General features: G+C 48.3%; 1 protein-coding gene across 1 annotated transcript in view; it reads right to left on the reverse strand.

Annotated features, from left to right (window-relative positions):
* Window positions 1-8,375: 8,375 nt before the first annotated feature.
* LOC308636049 (kinase suppressor of Ras 1-like) overlaps window positions 8,376-20,462 on the reverse strand; it is a 16,695-nt gene continuing 4,608 nt past the window's right edge. Inside the window, exons 4-6 of the mRNA XM_081271088.1 lie at window positions 16,566-16,699; window positions 13,163-13,243; window positions 8,376-11,298 (exon numbers count right to left, since the gene is read on the reverse strand). Of these exons, the coding sequence (XP_081127214.1) occupies window positions 11,220-11,298; window positions 13,163-13,243; window positions 16,566-16,699 (294 nt within the window). The 3' untranslated portion in view covers window positions 8,376-11,219. The remainder of the gene's footprint in view (window positions 11,299-13,162; window positions 13,244-16,565; window positions 16,700-20,462) is intronic.

The raw sequence follows: 20,462 nt of genomic DNA on the forward strand, positions 1-20,462 counted from the left end.
CCTCCCCCCATCCAGTGTACATTTGTGACAAACCACCCAAAAGGTGGGCAAGGACCTGAAAGGTGGAGTGATCCTGGGCTAGAAAGGAAGGGAGGGGCCCAGGAGGCCTTCATTCATTAACAGCCCCTGGTTACCTGAAGGCTGGTCACCGTGGCAACAGTGGGGGCGGGGCATCCTGAAGGTATTAGCATTTCATTTCCTCCTGAATCAACCCCCATCTTTCTGACCTTATCCTTTATGACCTGTACTGACTGTAGTTTTTTGTCCCCTGGCCTCATCCCCAGCATCGCCCCCCCCCTTTATTGGGGAGTGGGGAGTACCAAGGATTGAACTCAGGGGCACTTGGCCACTGAACCACATCCCCAGCCCTATTTTGTATCTTATTTAGAGACAGAGTCTCACTGAGTTGCTTAGTGCCTCGTCGTTGCTGAGGCTGGCTTTGAACTCCTGATCCTCCTGCCTCAGACTCCAGAGCTGCTGGAATTACAGGCCTGTGCCACCCTGCCTGGCACATTTTTGTCCAATTTTGTTATTGTTAAGATACAAATAATCCAAATGCATTCTGTCATGTATAACTAATTAGAACAAATAAAAAAGATACAAATAATATAAAAGTTACTGTCAGGTCGATGGAGGTGGCTCAGGAATAAAGCACCAAGCAACCCACGCGTGAAAGAACCACCAATCAGGCACTGATGGAGCTGCCTGTCAATCAGCGAGGTCTCCTGGCCAATCCTGGATCTTAGCCAGCAACCCTGGACCAACCCCAGTAGGACAAGGGACTCTAAAACCCCCTTTTCCTGTCCCAAGCCCTCCCTTCCTGCCCTAAGCCCAATAAAAATTCCAGTCCAGTCCAGCCCTGGTGCACTTCTCTGTGGACCCACTCTGCTGGTCTAAGGGTCCTGCCTGGGAGCGAAATCTCAATAAAGCCTCGTTTAGTGGCCTTTTTAAATCTGCCTCTTTTGGTCGCTGCTGCCTGACCTTACATCTGATGCCGAAACCCTGGGGGGCTTTTCGGGCCTCTTCCATACCTTCCATCTGGGGATTGAGGTCCACCCTCCCCACTTCAAACAAACCAGGAAATTCCTAAACTGCTCCTTCCCTCTCCCTTCATCCGGGGCCGACAGGAGTGGGGTAAGTTCCCTTGTTTCCCCTGACCTTCCAGCCCCTCTCTGTCCCCAGGGGTCTATCCATAAGTCACACACGTACCATAGAACCCTGTCTGCCCCGGGAACTGTGAGATGGCCCAGTCCTTGTGTGAGCCATTCTGATCCGTTTGGGCCCCTGGTGGGTTGTAGGGACACCTCAACCCCCCGCCTGGCCCTTATCCTCGGTTGAGTGCCATCAGAACTTGGGCATGATGCCTTTTTCTGATCCCACCCACCCCCGAGGGTGTCGGAAGGTCATGGGAAGCACTGAGTCCTCCTTAGACCCCCAAACTCTCTTGGGTGTCTATATTCAAATTTTGCCAGGTTAAGACTCACTCCAGATGTACGCCTCCATAAGCACCTGCTCTTTTACTCCACTGTGGCCTGGCCCCAGTGTGACTTAGACAATGGGTCACAATGGCCCCCAGGAGGAACTTTTGATTTTTAAAGCCTCACTGAATTGGACAATTTCTGTCGCCGGAAAGGGAAGTGGGCAGGGAAGTGGGCAGAAACGTTCAGGCTTTTTGAGGTCTGCTCCATCCTCCCCTCTGCTCTAGGTAAATTGCTCAAGTTCTCCTTCCTAGGGAACCCCTTCCCATTGTTCTTCTACTTCTCCTTCCTCATTCTCAGATCCACCTGAGCTGCCCTCAGCCCCACCTTCCTGCCTTCCCCCTCCCTACCCAGGCCAATCCTCTCCCTCCTCCCCTGCCCCTCCTCCTGCTACCACAGCCCCTCCTCCCCCGCTCCAGGACTCTCCCCCTCCTCTCCCTCCTCCTCTCCTGCAGCCCTGACTCCTCCGCCCACCTCTTCTACTGAGAAGCCCTTCCCCCTCCCCCCACTCACTCCTCTCTTCTCCTGTCAGTGCCCAAACCGGGTCCCACCAGACCCTCTTACCAGCTAACCCAAAGCTCCTTTGTCCTCTCAGGGAAGTGCATGATGGCCGAAGGGATCATCCGAATATACATCCCATTCTCACTTCAAGATCTTTCCCAGATTGAAAAGCACCTTGGGTCCTTCTCTGCTGACTCTTCAACTTATATTAAGGAATTCCGATACCTCTCCCAGACTTATGAACTTAACCTGGCATGATGTCTATGTCGTTCTGTCCTCCACCCTCACTCCTGATCTAGCTTGCATCCAGCAGGCCGCACAGGATCATGCTGATCAAATTTGTCTAACAGATCTGACTCTCCCCACCGGTGAAGCCGCCGTTCCCCTAACTGATCCCAACTGGGACTATCAAGATGGCCAACAAGGTCGCCGTCACTGCACTCACATGGTCCAATATCTTATAGTAGGCGGTTTCCAATAAGGTGGTTAACTTTAATAAGCCGAGAGAAATCACCCAGGAACCAGAGGAGAATCCAGCCTTATTTCTCAACCGCCTTACAGAGGCCCTCGCCAAATATACTAAGCTGGATCCTGAGTCTCCCTCCGGGGCTACAGTGTTAGCAACCCATTTCATTACTCAATCGGCCCCTGATATTGGAAAAAGCTCAAACGAGCTGAGGAGGGCCCTCAGACTCCTCCTATCTGAGATCTGGTGAAAATACCCCTTTTTCGTAACCCATCAGGGAATTTCCTCTGCTGCTACACTTCCTCTGGTTTAGCACCCTGTGACTGACTAGATCATTCAAATTTCTTCCCCAATCTTTGCTCCTCCAGGTTTTTTTTTTTTTTTTTTTTTTTTCTGGTGCAATGGTACCGTTACAAAAAAAAAAAAAAAAAATCCTAGCCTCAACATGCCCTTTGCGTTTTGTGTTCTTTCCAACGTGGTCCCTCAATTAACTCTGTACAGTGAGGTTGAGTTAACATGGCTTGTTACTACCTCCCTTCCCAGGAAAAGAAGGGCCGTCTTTCTACCAGTAGTAGTTGGACTCTCCCTGGCCTCTTCCCTTGCTGCCTCTGGACTCGGGGCAGGAGGACTTGGTTATTCAGTAATGACTACTCAGAAGCTTGAACAACAACTTCGGGAAGCGGTAGAGGCATTGGCTGCCTGTCTCACTTCCCTACAAAGGCAAATAACATCTATTGCCCAAGTTTCATTACAGAACCGTGGAGCCCTAGACCTCCTGAGAGCAGACAAAGGAGGAACCCGTCTATTCCTGAAAGAAGAATGCTGCTATTATATCAATGAAACTGGATTGGTCAAAAAGAATGTCGACACCCTCTGTTGATTGGGTGAAAGGCTTAAACAGCAACAATCAAATGACCCTTGGCCAGGCTGGCTAAACTCAACCCTCACCACATGGCTGACTCCCGTTCTCACTCCTATATTAGTCATAGAGCTTCTATGAATGATCACTCCCTGCCTCCTCAGGTTCACCCAAAAGCACATGGGTGAAATTGCCAGAGTGACCTACAACCAGATGCTCCTACACCCCTATAGTTGCCTACCCACCAAACCGACACCCAAACCACCCTCCTCCCCCCAGTGCCCCTAGCAGCAGGAAGTAGCCAGATGAAATTCACTGCAAAAATGTTAGGTCGATGGAGGTGGCTCAGGAACAAAGCACCAAGCAACCCACACACGAAAGAAACACCGATCAGGCACTGATGGAACTGCCTGTCAATCAGTGGGGTCTCCTAGCCAATCCTGGATCTTAGCCAGCTACCCCCAACCAACCCCAGTAGGACAAGGGACTCTAAAAACACCCTTTTCCTGTCCCAAGCCCTCCTTCTTGCCCTAAGCCCAATAAAATTCCAGTCCTGTCCAGCCCTGGTGCGCTTCTCCTTGGACCCACTCTGCTGGCCTAAGGGTCCTGCCCAGGAGTGAAATCTCAATAAAGCCTCCTTCAGCGGCCTTTTAAAATCTGCCTCCTTTTGGTCACTGCTGCCTGACCTTATAGTTATTACTACCATTATTTATATACATACACACACACACACACATACACACACACATACATACACTTTTCCTTTTTCCTTTAAAAGTATCATCTTGTCTCAACCTCCCCAGATCTTCCCATTAACCATTATGGCATGCATATCTTGGATTCTAATTCCCTGTTCCTCCAGAAAGTCTCCCTGTTAGGTAGGTTGACATCCCCCACAGTGCAACTGTGATGCTAAAGGAGAGGAAATTCCCTCCCTTCTGGGGTGCAGGCTTGTAATTCCAGTGGCTTGGGAGGCTGAGGTAGGAGGATACCAAGATCAAAGCCAGCCTCAGCAATGGTGTGCACTATGCAACTCAGTGAGACCCTGTCTCTAAATAATATACAAAATAGGGCTGGGGATGTGGCACAGTGGTCGAGTGTCCCTGAGTTCAATCCCTGGTACACACCCTCACCCCCCCCAAAAAAAATTCACTTGGCCATGCATGTTGGGGCTTCTTTGTGGGGTCTCTGTTCTGGCCCATTGGCTTACATGTCTGTCTTTGTGCCAGTACCATGCTGTGCTAACTATTGTAACTTTTTGTAGGTTGAGCATCCCTAATCTGAAAATCTGAAATCTTCTGAAGATAGTTGAGTGCTTTTGTGATGCCACAAATGAAAAAATCCACACCATAAAACTTTGTTTCATGCACAAAATTATTGTGTAAAGGGACCTTTAGGCTATGTGTTCATACATGATGCATATGAGACATAAATGAAGTTCTTGTTCGGTCTTGGGTCCCATCTCTGAGATATTTCATTGCACATAAGCAAGTATTCCAAAATCCAGAACCATTTGAAATCTATAGTATTTTTGGCCCCAAGTATTTTGGATAAGGGATAAGGAGCCTGACATAAGTTTTGAAATGAGGAAATACAAGTTCTTCAGCTTTGTTTTTTCTTTTTACCTCACCCCCTAAGATTGTTTGGGCTATGGAGTTCCTTAAGATCACATCTGGGGCTGGGGATATAGCTCAGTTAGTAGAGTGCTTGCCTCAAATGCACAAGGCCCTGGGTTCAATCCCCAGCACCAGAAAATTAAAACAAAACAAAAACACACATCCGAATCACACTAGTGACATCTTAACATTATCTTTCCAATCAATACATTAGATGTGTTCCCATTTATTTATATCCTTTTAACTTCTTTCAGCAATGTTTGTAGTTTTAATTGTATAAGTCTTTTATCTTCTTCTTTTTTTATTTGTTTTACTTGTAAGTGGACACAATAACCTTTATTTTATTTTTATGTGGTGCTGAGAATCGAACCCAGTGCCTCACACATGCTAGGCAAGCGCTCTACCGCTGAGCTACAACCGCAGCCCCTCTTTTACCTTCTTAATTCCTAAGTATTTATTCTTTTTTGAATAATTTTGTAATTATTTTTTGAATAATTTTTTATAAATGAAATCATATTTTTGTAACTTCCTTTTCAGGTTGTTCATTGTTAGTACATAAAAATGCAGTCCAGGGCTGGGGTTGTGGCTCAGTGGTAGAGCACTTGTCTAGCATGGGCAAGGCCCTGTGTTCAATCCTTAGCACTACATAAAAATAAATAAATTAAAGATATTGTGTCCAACTACAACTAAAAAATAAATATTAAAAAAATGCAGTCCATTTTTGTTTGTATGTTGCTACCTTGAAAAAATTTATTTATTAGTGCTATCAACTTTTTCAAATGGAATTTTTAGGATTCTCTACATATAACATAGTATCTATAACCGGAGTTAATTTTACTGCTCCCCCCCCTCCCATTTTGGATGCCTTTTCTTTTTCTTGCCTAATTGCTTTGGCAAGAACTCCCAGCAGCTGAATAGAAATGTTGGAAATGAGCACCCTTTTCACTTTCTGACCTTATAGGAACAGCTTCTAGTTATTCACCAGTGAGAATTCTGTTTTTTTGTTTTGTTTTGTGGTGCTGGGGATTAAACCCAGGGCCTTGTGCATTCGAGGAAAGCACCCAGCCCTTTTTCTGTGGGTTTCTAAATATGACTTCATTATGTTGAAGTTGTTTCCTTTTATTCTTACATTATTTCTATAGTAAAAAGGTTTTGAAATTTGCCAAATGCTCTTTTTCTGTGATAAGATGATCATGTGTTTTTTTCTTTCATTCTGTTAGTGTGGTACATTACACTGACCAATTTTTATTGGATTCCAGAAATAAACCTCATGTGGTCATGGTGACTCATCTTTTAGCATGCTAAATTTGGCTTGTTAGTATTTTGAGAATTTTTGTGTCAATTTTCATAAAGAATACTGGACTATTCTTTTTTCTTTTTTTGGTATGGGCTTTATATGAGAGTAATGGTAGCTTTACAAAATATGTTATTATTTCCTACTCTTCAGTTTAAAAAAAAACTGAGAAGCATAGGCATTAGCCTTTTAAATGTTTGGAAGAATTCACAGGCTAAGATATCAGGTCCAAAACTTTTACCTGGTTTAATATTTATTTTTTAGTTGTAGTTGGACACAATACCTTTTTAAAATTTATTTTTATGTGGTGATGAATCGAACCCAGGGCCTTGAATGTTCTAGGTGAGTGCTCTACTCTGAGCCACAACCCCAGCCCTACCTGGAGATTTTTGATTACTGATCTCATCTCCTAACTAGTTATAGGTCTATCACATGTATATTTCTTTGTGACTTAGTCTTCATAGGTTTTGTCTTTCTAGGAATTTGTCCAATTCATCTATTATCTAATTCATTGACATACAATTGCTCATGATACTGCCTCATATTCCTTTTTATTTCTGTAGAATCTGTAGTCTCCACATTTATTACTAATTTTAGTCTTCTCCCCCTGCCCCCACCAGTGTAAAGGATTACCACTTTGGTTGATCTTTTCAAAGAACCAACTTTTGGTTTCATTGATGTTCTCTAACATTTTTCTATTCTCTAATATCTCTGTTCTAATCTTGATTTCCTTTCCCTAATTTTGACCCAGTTTCTTTTTTCTGGTTCCTTAATTTGTAAAGTTAGGTTGCTCTAAGTGTTTATGGCTATAAATTTCCCTCTTACCACTATTTTTGCTGCATCGTATCAATTTTGGTATGTTTGTATTAATTTTCATTCGTCTCCAAGTATTTTCTAATTTCCCTTGTGATTTCTTCCTTGATCCATTAGTTAAGAGCATGTTCTCGGGGCTTAGCAGTACTCACCTAGCATGTGTGGGGCCCTGGGTTCGATCCTCAGCACCACATAAAAATAAGTAAAATAAAGATATTGTGTCCAACTACAATTAAAAAATAAATATTAAAGAAAAAGAGCATGTTCTTTAATTTTTACAAGTCTGTGAATTTTCCAGTCTTCTGTTATCGATTTCTCACTTCATACCATGTTGTCAGGTAAAATACTTTGCTAACTTTTTAAATCTATTGAGACTAAATTTTGTGGTCTATCCTACGATCTGTTCTGAAAAACATTCCATCCCTTAGCACTTTCTTTTTAAAAAAAATTTTTTTAAATTGTAGATGGACACAATATCTTTTTGTATTTATTTATTTTTGTATGTGGTGCTGAGGATCGAACCCAGTGCCTCACACATGTGAGGCGAGTGCTCAGCCACTGAGCTACAACCCCAGCCCAGCACTATCTTTTGAACACCTTAGGAGCTCAATAAATATCTGGCTAGTAAATTCCCTGACTTCAGATAAGGAGGAGGTCAAAGCCGAGACTTGGACTGGCTGTCCCACAGCTGTGTGATCTCAGGTGACTACCTTACCTTCTTTTACCTGTTTGCCCAGTGAAAATATCACAATGCCTACTTGAAGGCCCTGTCATCAGGATTAGAATAAAGGACGATTACGCTCAGTGAACAACTCCCCAGCTCAGATTAGGGGCCCCACATATGATGGTTCCTCCACTCCTCTACCTGTTATCCTTGCACCAAGCTTCCAAGCACCTCTCTGAACACAAAGGCTGCTCCCTTCATCCAAGGCTTCTAAGGCAAAGGTCACCTCAGCCCCGGGGAGACGTACTGGGTTCAGGTTACTTGAGAGCTTCTTACTGTGGGGTTGGGTGATTCTCCTTGTGCATCAGGGGCCTCGACACCTCCCTCTCCAGAGACACCTGCCCTTGGGGTCCAAGCGTAAGTCTTCTCTCTTCCTTTAGAAGGAGCTCCTTGATGTGTGAGGTGTTTAAACACCCATGACCCTTCCATTCCTGTCACCCTGTGCCATCATACGAGAGGTCCCCAACTCTCATTTGGAACTGATCAAAGCACACAGGAGCCCCAGGATTCCTTGTATTCCTTCACTCACAAACTGCAGACCTGTAGGGCTGGCTCAGCACGGAGGGTGTGTTCTTACCAGTGGCAAAACAAAGACGGGAAAAATCAAAACGTGGAGACAGCACATTTGTTAATACTAACCATTTTAATTTAAATTAATAGCATTTTTGGAAGACAAACGCAATTGATAGAAAATATAAAAACTTTTACTGTACAAATTTTACATCACATTAAAAACAAAAAAAGTAAAATGTGTGCCTTGTGGCCATGGAAGACGCCAGGTGCATACATACTGATGACATCCTGAGCAACGCTGTGTCCCCAAGTCATTCCACAACAACAGCCTGAGAGGGCTTTTCACTCCCTTCAGGGACCACAGGAAGAAATGCCAGGAGATGGCACAGGGTGTTTTGATTTGGTGACATGGAGAGGTCAACTTTGCTACACGCTGCTCAGGACTAGCCAGGATTCAACCTTTGAGTCACAAAGAAACCTGGGGAGACTAGAGACTGGTGGTTAAAGGCCTCGGAGACGAGGCTGGGAACTAGGGGTGCCTGGAAGGGCCAAAGTTTCTTGGGCTCCATTCTTGGACCCCAGTGGGGACCTCTGCAGCCCCAGGGAGCCCTCGGCCTTCTCCATCCCTTTCACAGTGGGCCGTGAGCACTGAATTCACAGTATCTGTCATCCTTCATGCGTTTCCAAGGCAGACGGGGAGGGCACGCAGAAGGGTGAGCTCGTCTTCCTAACCTCAATTCACAGTCACTTAAATAAAAAAAGGGAGAAGGGGGACCATTGTGGAGGATTTTCCTAAACAACAGGCAGTGCAGAGGGGGCTGGCGGAGAGCCAGAGGCTGTCCAGGCCTTGGCGGGGAAGAGGAGGACCCCCAGCACCTTAGCCTTACCATCAGAGCCAAGAGGCTTCTGGGTTCCTGGTGGATACCAGGCTCCCGGAAGATGGTCAGTTCCTTAAGACAGGGACTGTGGCTGTTCCTACCTCTGGGTCCCCAGCACTTGCACAAGTCCACGAGGGAGCCCCCTGAACCTTGACATTCACGAGACAAAGGGAGATTGATTTTCTGAGGGGGATGGGGAGGTGCTGAGCCCAACACACCCAGCTGTCCACCAGCCCTTGGCAGCACAAGGTTGGGGGGATCTGCAGTCCCCTCTGGGGTGCTGTAGGTATGCTTCAGCCACAGAGGCAGCGGCCACATGGCTTTGAAGTGGGGAAGTCACAGGGAGGCAGACACAATGACAGAGCTGACCCCAACTGGCCTACAGTTCCTCTTTCTCCTGCCCACAATGACCAAAAAAAGTAAGGATGTCACAGTCCCACGGTACCCTGCACCGCTGTATTGTCACATACTCCCAAAGAGGGTGGGGTGGAGGGCCTGGAGAGAGGGAGGCAGTTTCCTAGCTTCTGGATCAGAGCGGCCTGTCCTATGTGACATTAGGACCTGACTCTGGTGCTAGGGAAGGCTCTGAAGACCTGGGGCTCTGCTAGGTGGCTAACTGAAAGAGGTGGGAGCCACATGGCTGCCCTTGTCTGAGCTCAGAGCGAAGCACAGGTTCCAGGCCTCAATCCCGTCGCATCTCCACCCCATCTCCCTCGTCTCTCCTTTGTCTGTGCAGCCCCATGAGACCCAACCTCCACTTAAAGGCCTCTTTTCCATTGGGCACTTTTCTTTGTGATAGTTTTACAGAGGACAGGTGGGGTTCAATCACATCAAAGGTGTTCCCAAATCCAGTCCCCCCACCCCTCCGCCGCTGGTTTGAATGGACACAAGTAAAAGGCCTGATGTTGCCAGAGAAGGTTCTGCAGATGTGGGGGCTCCCTGGGGGTCTAACTGGAAAGGCTGGACTGCCTCATGCCCCCGTCTCAGCTCTGAGCACAGAGAGAGGAGTCAGGGATGGGTGAAGGGGTTCAATAGGGTTGGGAAGGTGGAAGAGGCAGGCAGTTCTGGAACCTTCTAGTAAAACGGATGGGATGGGTTTCTAAAGTGCCAGGGTCACCCTGTGGCCAGAAAGCGGGGCTCGGGCCCCCACTGGCTGTCTCTTTCCCCCTCCCTTTACCATATTCCTTGTTCTGACTCACCAACTCCCCGTGATATGTGCAGCTACCAGGCTGACCCTAGCCCTGGGGTCAGATGTCAGTCACACATTCGGATGTGTCTAAAACCACAAGTGCCTGTCTGGGGGCTTCAAGAAACACATTTCCACGGTGTGTGGACAGTTCTTCTCCACGTAGCAGAAACCCTAGCTAGGAACCACCCAGATGCTGTTTGGGTTCTGCCTTTACTTTTGCAACAGAAACAGCCTGGATTAGAGGGAGTCACAGGGTCTATCCAAGTTCTTCAGGGAATCCTAACACTTGTAAATCCAGCTTGGTTCCCAGCCAGGGTTTCCTCTGCAGAATGAGGAAGGGATAATGTCCCTTTGATAGGACAAGGGGGGAATCCCAGGGATGGAGACTCCCTATGGATGGGTGTTAGGGCCAAGGCAGAGGCCAGGTCACACCATGGGCCGCCTCCCCCAGAACAGCTATAATCACGATGCTTTTCCTCCTTCTGGCCCAACCCTGGGCCCCTCACCGTTACAAGTCCTCCACAAGGGACAGCCACTTCCGCCACCCCAAGGTGCCAGCGCCCCTACACATGGACTGTTTATTATTACCTATTGTAAAACCTCAAGTCCGCTCCGCAGAGACGTACGTGTAAACATTCACTGTCAGTCAGACAGATCTGGTTGTTGGTGGCATCATCTCAAATAGCAGGTGTGTGGCTCCATCTCCAGGGCCCACGCGTCTTGGTGACGAACAGTCTGAATGGAGGACTCGTGCTCCTCGTGTGCAGCGCTGGGCAGGTGGAGTGTTTTGATTTTTATTTATTTATTTCTGTCGTGGTGGTTGTTGGTGTGTTTTAGAAACACATTTGCAAAAGAAAGAAATGGGTGGTCGAAAAACCGCACGGCCGGCTACATCTTTGGATTACTGGACTCCAGGGCGCCCAAGCCGAACCTTTCAAAGCGGGGTACAACTTTGCTGCTGTTAATGCTGCGAAGAGGAACAAAAACACGGGTTACGGCCTGCTGGTCTTGTCCAACACTGGGGTGTTGGTTAAAGAACAGGCTAGTTCCAGAAGCTTAGCAGAGGACCCAGCCCCCACCAAGGAGCAACAATGACTGCTCAGCCCAAAGCCTTGGCAGAGCTGCCCCTGGTCCCCCAAGTCCTGGGCCTCGGCCACACTTCCCTCCTGGGGGTAGCGACGTGGCTCATGCACCTCTGACTCCCTGGTACCTGGGGTGCGCCGTAACTGCTGTGGGCTCATTTGAACAGCTCCTCACTGGCTTCCCGAGAACACCCTTGGTCCATGCAGAATTGGGAAAGAAGAGAGACCTAAGCCCCAGCACCAGGAGTGACACAAAAGCTCCTTCTACAAATGGTGACCAAATGTTGGGTCCACTAGGGCCACCTGGGAGGCAGACTGAGGTGAAGGCTCCCAGAGACCCATTCCAGAGATCCAAAATGAACAGCCTTGCACAGAGGGTGGGGGCCATCTGTATCCAGTGAGCAGCACAGTGGCCCGTCTTCCCCACCCCGACGAATGCTGACCTGGGGTCCATCTATATAGCTCCCCGCAGATGTGAAGGGAGAAGATGTGGGGTTGGGCTGGGGAAGCAGCTTTGTTTCGGGTAGTGGAGTTGTTTGGAGACAGGCTCCGCTCTGCTTTAGGACAACGTTTCAGAGTGTGTTGCTGAGGACCCAGCCCTTCGGAGCAGGAGTCTGTCAAGGCAACAGGACTTTGAGTGTCTACTGCCCCAAGTCTACAGAGGACACAGGAACCCAGAGAGGACTCCTTGGCGCTGGTCTTGGGGCAGCTCTGAAGTCATTCCACTCCTTGTAGGACAGGATCCTCATGGGTTAGAAGCCAAGCACCCCGCCGCCCCTGTGCTGTGACCGGTCAGCAGGAGGCTCATTCAGGTGTTAGAAGAGAACAGGGCCACCCGACAGACAGAAGCAAGTCAGCCCTCTGAAGGACAAGAGGAAGAGTCACCACGTCCAAGAAAGCGGCTAGAAGCTGCTGGGCCACCCCGAGCGGGGAGCCAGGTTAGTGAGATCCTCGATCCTCGCCAACAGTTACCCAGGCACACACAGGCCACGTGGAAAGGGAAGGGGGCTGGTTTTAAAAACAAACAGAGCAAGTCTGGAGAGAGAAGTTGGAGCAGCAGAGATGGTATCCCCTGGGTTAGTGCCCGCTGGGCGTTTTGAGTGTTAGCAGAAGTGTCGCAGAGCCCAGCGGTCGATTAGGAGGAAGGAAGCCCTGGGCATGCAAGTCAGCCAGGCCTACAACCTAGAGGACAGAGAAGAGGGAGAGCAGGTCAGAATCAGAGCCCACAGGGAGCTGACCCCCAGGGCAGCCAGACAGGGGATCCTCCTCCCTGCAGAGAAAGGGACCCCTCCAACTCCATCCCTCAGGCCGGCAGCAGGGCAAGCCTGGAAGGGACCCTGGCCACAAGGAGCCTTTCCTCAACTGTCCCAGGCCAGGTCCACAGAGGTTTCTTAGCCCTTGACTATCAAAACTGACACCTTGGCGTTGACCACTTCCGCTCACTGGATTCCCTTTTGTTGACCTCTGGCCAGAGGAGGGGCCCTGGGAGCGGAGGTCAATGATCCAAGCTCTCTCCCACCCAGGGACAGGTCACGCGCGGTGGGGCTCTCTCTTCCACTGGGAGAAACAAGTCTGCAGGGCCCTGGCTGGAGGCCATTTCGGCTGTGGGGTGTCACTTTGGATTATGGGGACACAATGACACGGTTAGGAGAAGCCGAGATGCAGAAGGCCGGATGCAGAGACAGGAAGAAGGGGTACAAAGGGGCAGCCACACTCAGGCGGGGACCGAGAGAAACGATAGCAACACACTATTCCTCCAGAACTGGACAGGAGTTCTTAAAGTCAGGGTGGCCGTAACGTCCTTTCCCGTAGTAGCGGCTCCGCCAGCGGCTGGGAGTGCCCACGGCCATTCACCAGGAGTGGGGAGAGCGCGGTCCAGCCCAGCGCGGATGGCAGACAGGAGGAGGAGTCAGGATGGCAGGGCAGGGGGAGAGGCCAGGACCGGCCAGCACATCCGCCATCCCCCCAAAATAAAAAAGCAATAAGGCCAATGGGAAAGAAGAGAGAGAATGAGAATTAGAGGCTGTCCGTGCAGAATGGCCGTGGTGAACAGGAAGGTCGGACAGCTCACTGGGGTCCTGGACCTCCCTTTCCGAGGGCTGGAATTCACAGCGTTGGGCAAGTTAAGTTCCCCCCTTTGTGATTCAGTTTCCCATCTATGATATGAAAAGGGGGAGCGATTTGCTTTTCAGGGAATAAGAACCATCCCCTGAATGCCAGAGCCCACCTAGTCTGCCTTCTGTGCCATGGAGGAGAAAGCCAGGGCCCGGGCTGGGCAGAGAGGCCCCAGGTCTGAAGGAGTGGATCAGAGCTCAACCCTGCTGCCGCTGTGCCCTGCCCAGCTGGTTCCCGCTCAGACCCAGCTCTGATGACTGTCTTCTGGGACCCCTCCTGCAGTCCTCCAGGGGGCGCTCCTACAGGGCCCTGTGTGCCTTCACGTCACTTGGCCTGATAAGACCATCTGCTTATTCATTCAGGCACCTGTTAAACATATGTTGCTCAGCTACTCTGTTCCTGCGACTGGTCTAGGAACTCGGGACAAGGACAAGACAGAGTCCTGTGGCATAGAGGTTTCTCTGGAGCACATCTGCTTGTCTTATCTGATGAGATGATTAAACTGCTCACTGGTGGAGGCCCAGCCTGGGCCACCTGTGCATCCTCAGGTGTGCAGCAAGGGTGGGCTCGAGCTCACACCTCCAACGGCTAGACTGTAACCCCCACCCGTACAGGCTGAGCACCCCTCATCTGAAATCACCGATGCTCCAGAATCTGAAACTTCCCAACCAGTAAAGTCTGTGCCAATAATTCAAAATCTGAAAAATGCCAAAATCTAGCTGAGGAGGTAGCTCAGTGGTAAAGTGCTTGCCTCGCCTGTGTGAGGTACTGGGTTCAATCCCCAGCACCACATAAAAATGAATAAAGATACTGTGTGTTCATCTACAACTAAATAAATATTAAAAATGAAAAAAGAAAAAGAAAAATGCCAAAATCTAAAATATATCTGGTCCCAAGCACTTCAGGTATGAGATGCCCAACCTGTACTGGGCCCTGACCCACCCTAAGATCAAAATGTTGAACCTAATGCATTACAAGATGTGATATTCCCAGATGCCCAATCGCCGCCCACTCCAGAGCACCCCCACCTCTGGCCTAAAGCAGCCAAGTTCACTGCTTTTCTTCAGTAATTTCTCTCACTTGTACCCTGCTGGGGTGACTCATGCTGGGACCAATCCTCACCTGAGGCTTGGGGCCTAATCAGTTTGGTGCTTCCTCAAAAGAGGACATGGCCAACTACGGGCAAGCCAAACAGAGCCATGAGCTAAGGTTTTGATGAAAGGGTTTTATTCATTTTTTTTTTTTTTTTTTGGCAGGGGTGAGGTATTGGGGATTGAACTCAGGGGCACTCGACCTTTGAGCCACATCCGCAGCCCTACTTTGTATTTTATTTAGAGACAGGGTCTCACTGAGTGGCTTAGTGCCTTCTGCATTTTTGCCAAGGCTGGCTTTGAACTTGCAATCCTCCTGCCTCCACCCCCGGAGCTGCTGAGATTACAGGTGTGTACCACCGTGCCCAGCCAAGGGGTTTTAAAAGAACATACGACAGACTTATCCCTGGCAGGCCTCTCTGACCTGTTCCAGAAAGAGGAATGCTACCACCACACGTTTGGGCACCAGGGGTGAGCTCTGGGCCTGCAGCTTCTCCAGGGACTAGGTGGAGACAGGGGCTGGGGGCCAGGGCAGCCTTGGCAGGGGGGTTAGCCACCAGGTTCTTGCCCTCTACTCCCCATCTAGGGCGCTCCTATCTATCTATCTATCTATCTATCTATCTATCTATCTATCTATCTATCGATTGTTTGTTTTGGTTTTTTGGTACCAGGGATTGAAGTCAGGGGCAATCAGCCACTGAGCCACATCCCCAGCCCGATTTTACATTTTATTTAGAGGCAGGGTCTCACTGAGTTGCTTAGCGCCTGGCTTTTGCTGAGGCTGGCTTTGAACCTGCAATTATTTCTTTTAAATATTGGGGCTCTGTGGAAGGGTTCACTTTTAGAAAGAGTCTTTGGCCTTAAAAAGATCTAAAACTATTCATCTCAATCCAGGAGCCCAGCCTGGTTGTCAACTATGGCCTGCCACCTGTTTCTATATAATCCACCCACCAAGGAAGATTTGACTTTTCTAATGGTTGGTAGAAGGGGGGAAAAAGAATATTTCACGATGTATGAAAATGACATAAACTCAGATTTCCATGATCAAGAGCAGCTGGCCCACAGCTAGCTGGCTGGCCTCCATCTTGACAATGGGGGGTCCTGCCCTAGAGTCGTGGTAACAGAGACGCTCTGCACACTGCGAATGCCAATGTCAGATTAGAATCTGAACTTCCTTCTTGGCCTGCAGAGTCTAAAATATTGACCAGATGACTCCTCTCAGCAAAAGTTTGTGCCCCCTGGATCTTATCCAGCCTCCACTTTTTATAGTTGTAGAAAATGAGGCTCAGAATTCAGGCCCCAGATCCCCACAACAAAGGTTGTGGCAGGGCAGAGGTCTTTTTTGGAGTGTTCTGGGCAAGGCCACCAGAGAGAGAGAGAGAGAGAAGGAAGGGAACAAAACAGAATGCAAGAGAGGTGACGGTGGCTTCTCTGCCCTGCAGGGACTACCTTCAGGCCCGGGGTACAAAGGTCCTGTGATTACATAAAGAGGGGAAGGGCATCAGGCATCCAGGTACTGCACAAGGCTGGGGCACAAGGCTGAGTGACCTGGGGCCAGTTTTTGATGCTCAACACCTCTGATTTGAGCACCAGGTCTGAGTCACGCCATTCTAAGGATCCTGGCTCTGCTTGTTGTGGGGTTACTCAGCACCCACGTGGCTCTGACTTCCAACCCGCCCTCCTGCCCCTCCCAGGGCAGAACCTTCTCTCCTGGCCTCACCTGGTCATAGTGGTATGTGGATGTTCCCGGGTGTGAACTGGGGGAGTTTGCCTGTCAAAGGGAGTCTTCAACATAAAGTTGGCAAACGAAACCCTGGCATCCCTGGGGCTAATGTGCTCTGTACCCCTCCCAGAGCAGGGGGTTGGGCCCAGCAGAAAGTGCCTGCTGGGACCCCAGGTGAGGCCCGGGGCCTGCTGGCAGGTCTGGCTCGGTGAGGGGTACTTACTCAGCGGACTTCCAGAAGTGCCCAGGGTGGGAGAGCCTGCGGTTCAGCTTGGGCAACTTATCCAGCATGTCCATCAGCAGGCTGAAGCTGGGTCTCTCCTGCAGGTCGAATGCCCAGCAGGCAGACAGGATCTCCTGCAAACGGAGCTGCCCTCAGTGCTGTGGGAGCTGGTGGGAGGGGAGGGGGCATGGCCAGGGCCCTCCACCAAGGGACCCTCCAATGCTCTCAAGCACCTCGCTGGTATCCTCCCGCCCCCAGCACCCTGTGACATGGAGTGCTGAGAAATAACCGTATTTCAGAAGAGCTCTTAGACTTCCAGTTTAAAAGAAAATGCATGAACTTGACAGCTCTCTCCTCCCTTCTTAGACCCCCCACTCCTGAAATAACAGGGGAACAGTGGGGTGGTGGGAAAGAGAAGTGGCAGGGTCAGGGGCTGGTTCTTGGAAGATGGAAACTGGAAGGCACAGTGCTCACAGGTGACACGCGAGGTGCTCGGAATATTGTGCAGGGTGGGCTGCAATGGAGACAACTGAGGCAGGAGCCTTGGCGTCCCCAAGAAGGCCTAATACACATGTGGCAGCTAAGAGCCAGCAGAGGAAAGCCCTTCTCACTGTGGCATTTGGATCCACGTATACGCACAGCACACCCACAGCCTGTGATTCAGGAAATGCCCCCGTGGGACAACAGGCCCACACAAGTGCAGGACACAGACACTCAACATAGCAACACAGGCTGTCAGCACGGCAGGAGTGTGATCCAAAACACAGCAGACCCCATGGGGTGCTTCCAGAGAAAGACCAGAGACAATCAGAACAAAACCCTGCCTTCCAGAAGTGTACGTGTAAGGAAGGTCCTCTACCCATTTACAAATATCAGGAAGAAAAGAAGTTCACAGAATTAGCCAAAGGGGAAGGAAGGGAAGGGAGGGGGATGGGAATGGGAAAGACGGTGGAATGACCTGGACATCACTTTCCTGTGTTCATATATGAACACACGACCAGTGAAACTCCACATCACGGACAACCACAAGATGGGATCCTAATTAGAATAAGTCCTACTCCACGTATGTATCCTATGTCAAAATGCACGCTACTGTCATGCATATCTTAACAAGATCAGCAACTAAAACGATTAGGGTATAATAAAAATAAAAGTGCTTAAAAGCAAAAACATCATTTCTGAACCCCAATAGGAGCAGTGTTAGAAAATCAAAAGCAAGGAAATTCCCCAGGCTGTGGACACTTTTAGATAGGAAGGGACCAAAAGTATGAAAGACAGAGACTCATTGAGAAGGACCGAATTCCACCCAATGGGAATTTCCACCAGAGAAAACAAGCAATAGGGCAGGAAGTTATCAAAGAAAAACATAAAATTTCCCAGAAACATTCAAAGCAAACAGGAATCTTCAGCTGAAAAGGCCCAACAGAAAAATCTCCCTTAAAAAAATTTTATGAAATGTTTCAATAGCAAGGATACACAAAAGATCCTAGATGATTCTAGAAAGAACAAGACAGAGCATCTCTAAAAGGTTGAGAATCAGCCCAACAGCAGATTTCTCAATAACGCACTGGGTGTGAGTGGACAGCAGAGCCAAACGTTTGTGTTCTGAGGGAAAATGATTGTGAACCTAGAATTCTTCTCATGGCGTGCAGAGAAAATAAGGACTTTTTTAGGCACGCAAGGATTTAAAGATGTGGCAGTGTCTTTCAGTTTCACTCTCATTTTGCTGGAGGAAAAATAAAGGAGGAAAGTTATGATCGATGAAGAATCATGCAAGTGACCCAGAAATGAATCACAAACAACAATAACAACAACAACAACAACAACAACAACAAAAAACTCAGAAGGACCATGGCATTGCAGCAAGCCTGAAATCCCATCGATTTAAATAATCAGAAACAATCATCAGAAAAGTATGGGACAGGGGTGGGAGGGAAGGGAGGGGGCAGGGGGTTAGAAATGATGGTGGAATGCGATGGACATTATTATCCAAAGTACATGTATGAAGACACGAATGGGTGTGAGTATACTTTGTGTACAACCAGAGATATGAAAAATTGTGCTCTACTTTGTAATGTTGTGAACAACCAATAAAAAAAAAAATTGTGCTCTATATGTATAGTAAGAATTGCAATGCATTCTGCTGTCATATATAAATTTAAAAAATTAATTAAAAAAAGAGAAGTATGGTACAGAGGCCAGTCAATAAACCATAAAGGCAGAAGGAATACAAAGACCTTAGGAGCCGGGCATGGTGGCACACACCAGTAATCCCAGTGGCTCGGGAGGCTGAGGCAGGAGGATCGAGAGTTCAAAGCCGGTCTCTGCAAAAGCAAGGTGCTAGGCAACTCAGCGAGACCCTGTCTCTAAATCAAATACAAAATAGGGCTGGGGATGTGGCTCAGTGGCCGAATGCCCTTGAGTTCAATCCCTGGTACCCTGCCCCTCAAAAAGAAACCCCTCAGGAATATGGTAAAACTGTCTGTTCTTTCAACAAGAAAAAAAGAAGCTGGGCCCGGTGGTGCCTGTAGTCTCAGTTACTCAGGAGACCAAGGCAGGAGGATCACTCAATCCCAGGAGTTTGAGGTCAGCCTGGACTACACAGACTACACAGGGAATCCTCATTGGGGAGAGTAAAAAAGCAATTAGAATCTACAGGAGGGGCTGGGGTTGTGGCTCAGTGGTAGAGAGCTTGCCTAGTACATGTGAGGCATTGAGTTTGGTCCTCAGCACCACATAACAAAAATAAAGGTATTTTGTCAATCTTCAACTACAAAAAAGAAAAAAGAGGGGCTGGGGCTGTAGCTCAGTGGCAGAGCACTTGCAGAGCACGCATGAGGTACTGAGTTCAATCTTCAACACCACATAAAAATAAACAAATAAAATAAAGGCATTCTGTCCATTTGCAACTACAAAAAAAAAAAAAACTTAAAAAAAAAAACTTCAGGAAAAACCTAAAATTTCACAGGAAAGTCATGGTCCAAATGTGAAGCCAATAAAATTGGGAGCCTTTGAGAATCGATGGAGCGCAAGAGCTAGGCCCACAAAGAAGAAAATGTAATCCCAATGTGCCACCCACCTGGCTTTAATTCCCCACCTTTTTTTTGGTACAGCCTTGAACCCAGGTGGACTCTACCACTGAGCTACAGTCCCAGTCCTTGCTAAATTACTAAGCCTGGTCTAGAACTTATGATCCTCCTTTCTCAGCCTCTGGAATAGCTGGGAACACAGGCATGCGCCACTGCACCTGGCTTCAATCTATGTTCTTAGAAAGCTTCTACACTCTGGTCTAAAAGAAATCCTTCCAATTAGTCCAGGCATCTGAAGATGCTCATTTAAAATGACACTGCATTTGATCTACTTTGTTCTACTGGAGTGTCTGTCATCAGATTCAAGTGCAAAATATTTGGACAGGATCGCTTCTCCGGGAAGGACCCTGGCTGCTCACCAACAGTACCAATCCCTCATCACTGAAAGAAAGCCTTCCGATTAGTTCAGGTCACTGGCTATGCTACAGAATCATCTGAGGAGCTTTTCTAAAAAATAAAAATAAATTAACTATGACTTTAGTCTCATCCCAGGCTGATTAAATCCGTATTCCTGTGGGGGAGGCCCTGACCCTGGTGTATTTACAAAGCTGCCAGATGATTCTGACTTGTACCTGAGCCCTGCCTCTCCTGTGGCCCCCATCCAGCTCTGATGCTCTGTTCCAAGGTGCTAAGTGTGCAGAAGGGGAACCCAGGTGGTCGCCAGGAGAACTTGATAAAAAAAATTTTTTTTCCCCAGATATAACATTCACACACTCTGGTTTACACAAGGACGTCCTTCTGAATATTACCATAAAGGTCAAATTAGAAATAACCTCGACAGGCAGTGACAGAGGCAGTGACATGGTGG

Source organism: Spermophilus citellus, assembly GCF_964194105.1.
Source record: "Spermophilus citellus genome assembly, chromosome: 17".
In the NCBI taxonomy this organism is placed as follows: Eukaryota; Metazoa; Chordata; class Mammalia; order Rodentia; family Sciuridae; genus Spermophilus; species Spermophilus citellus.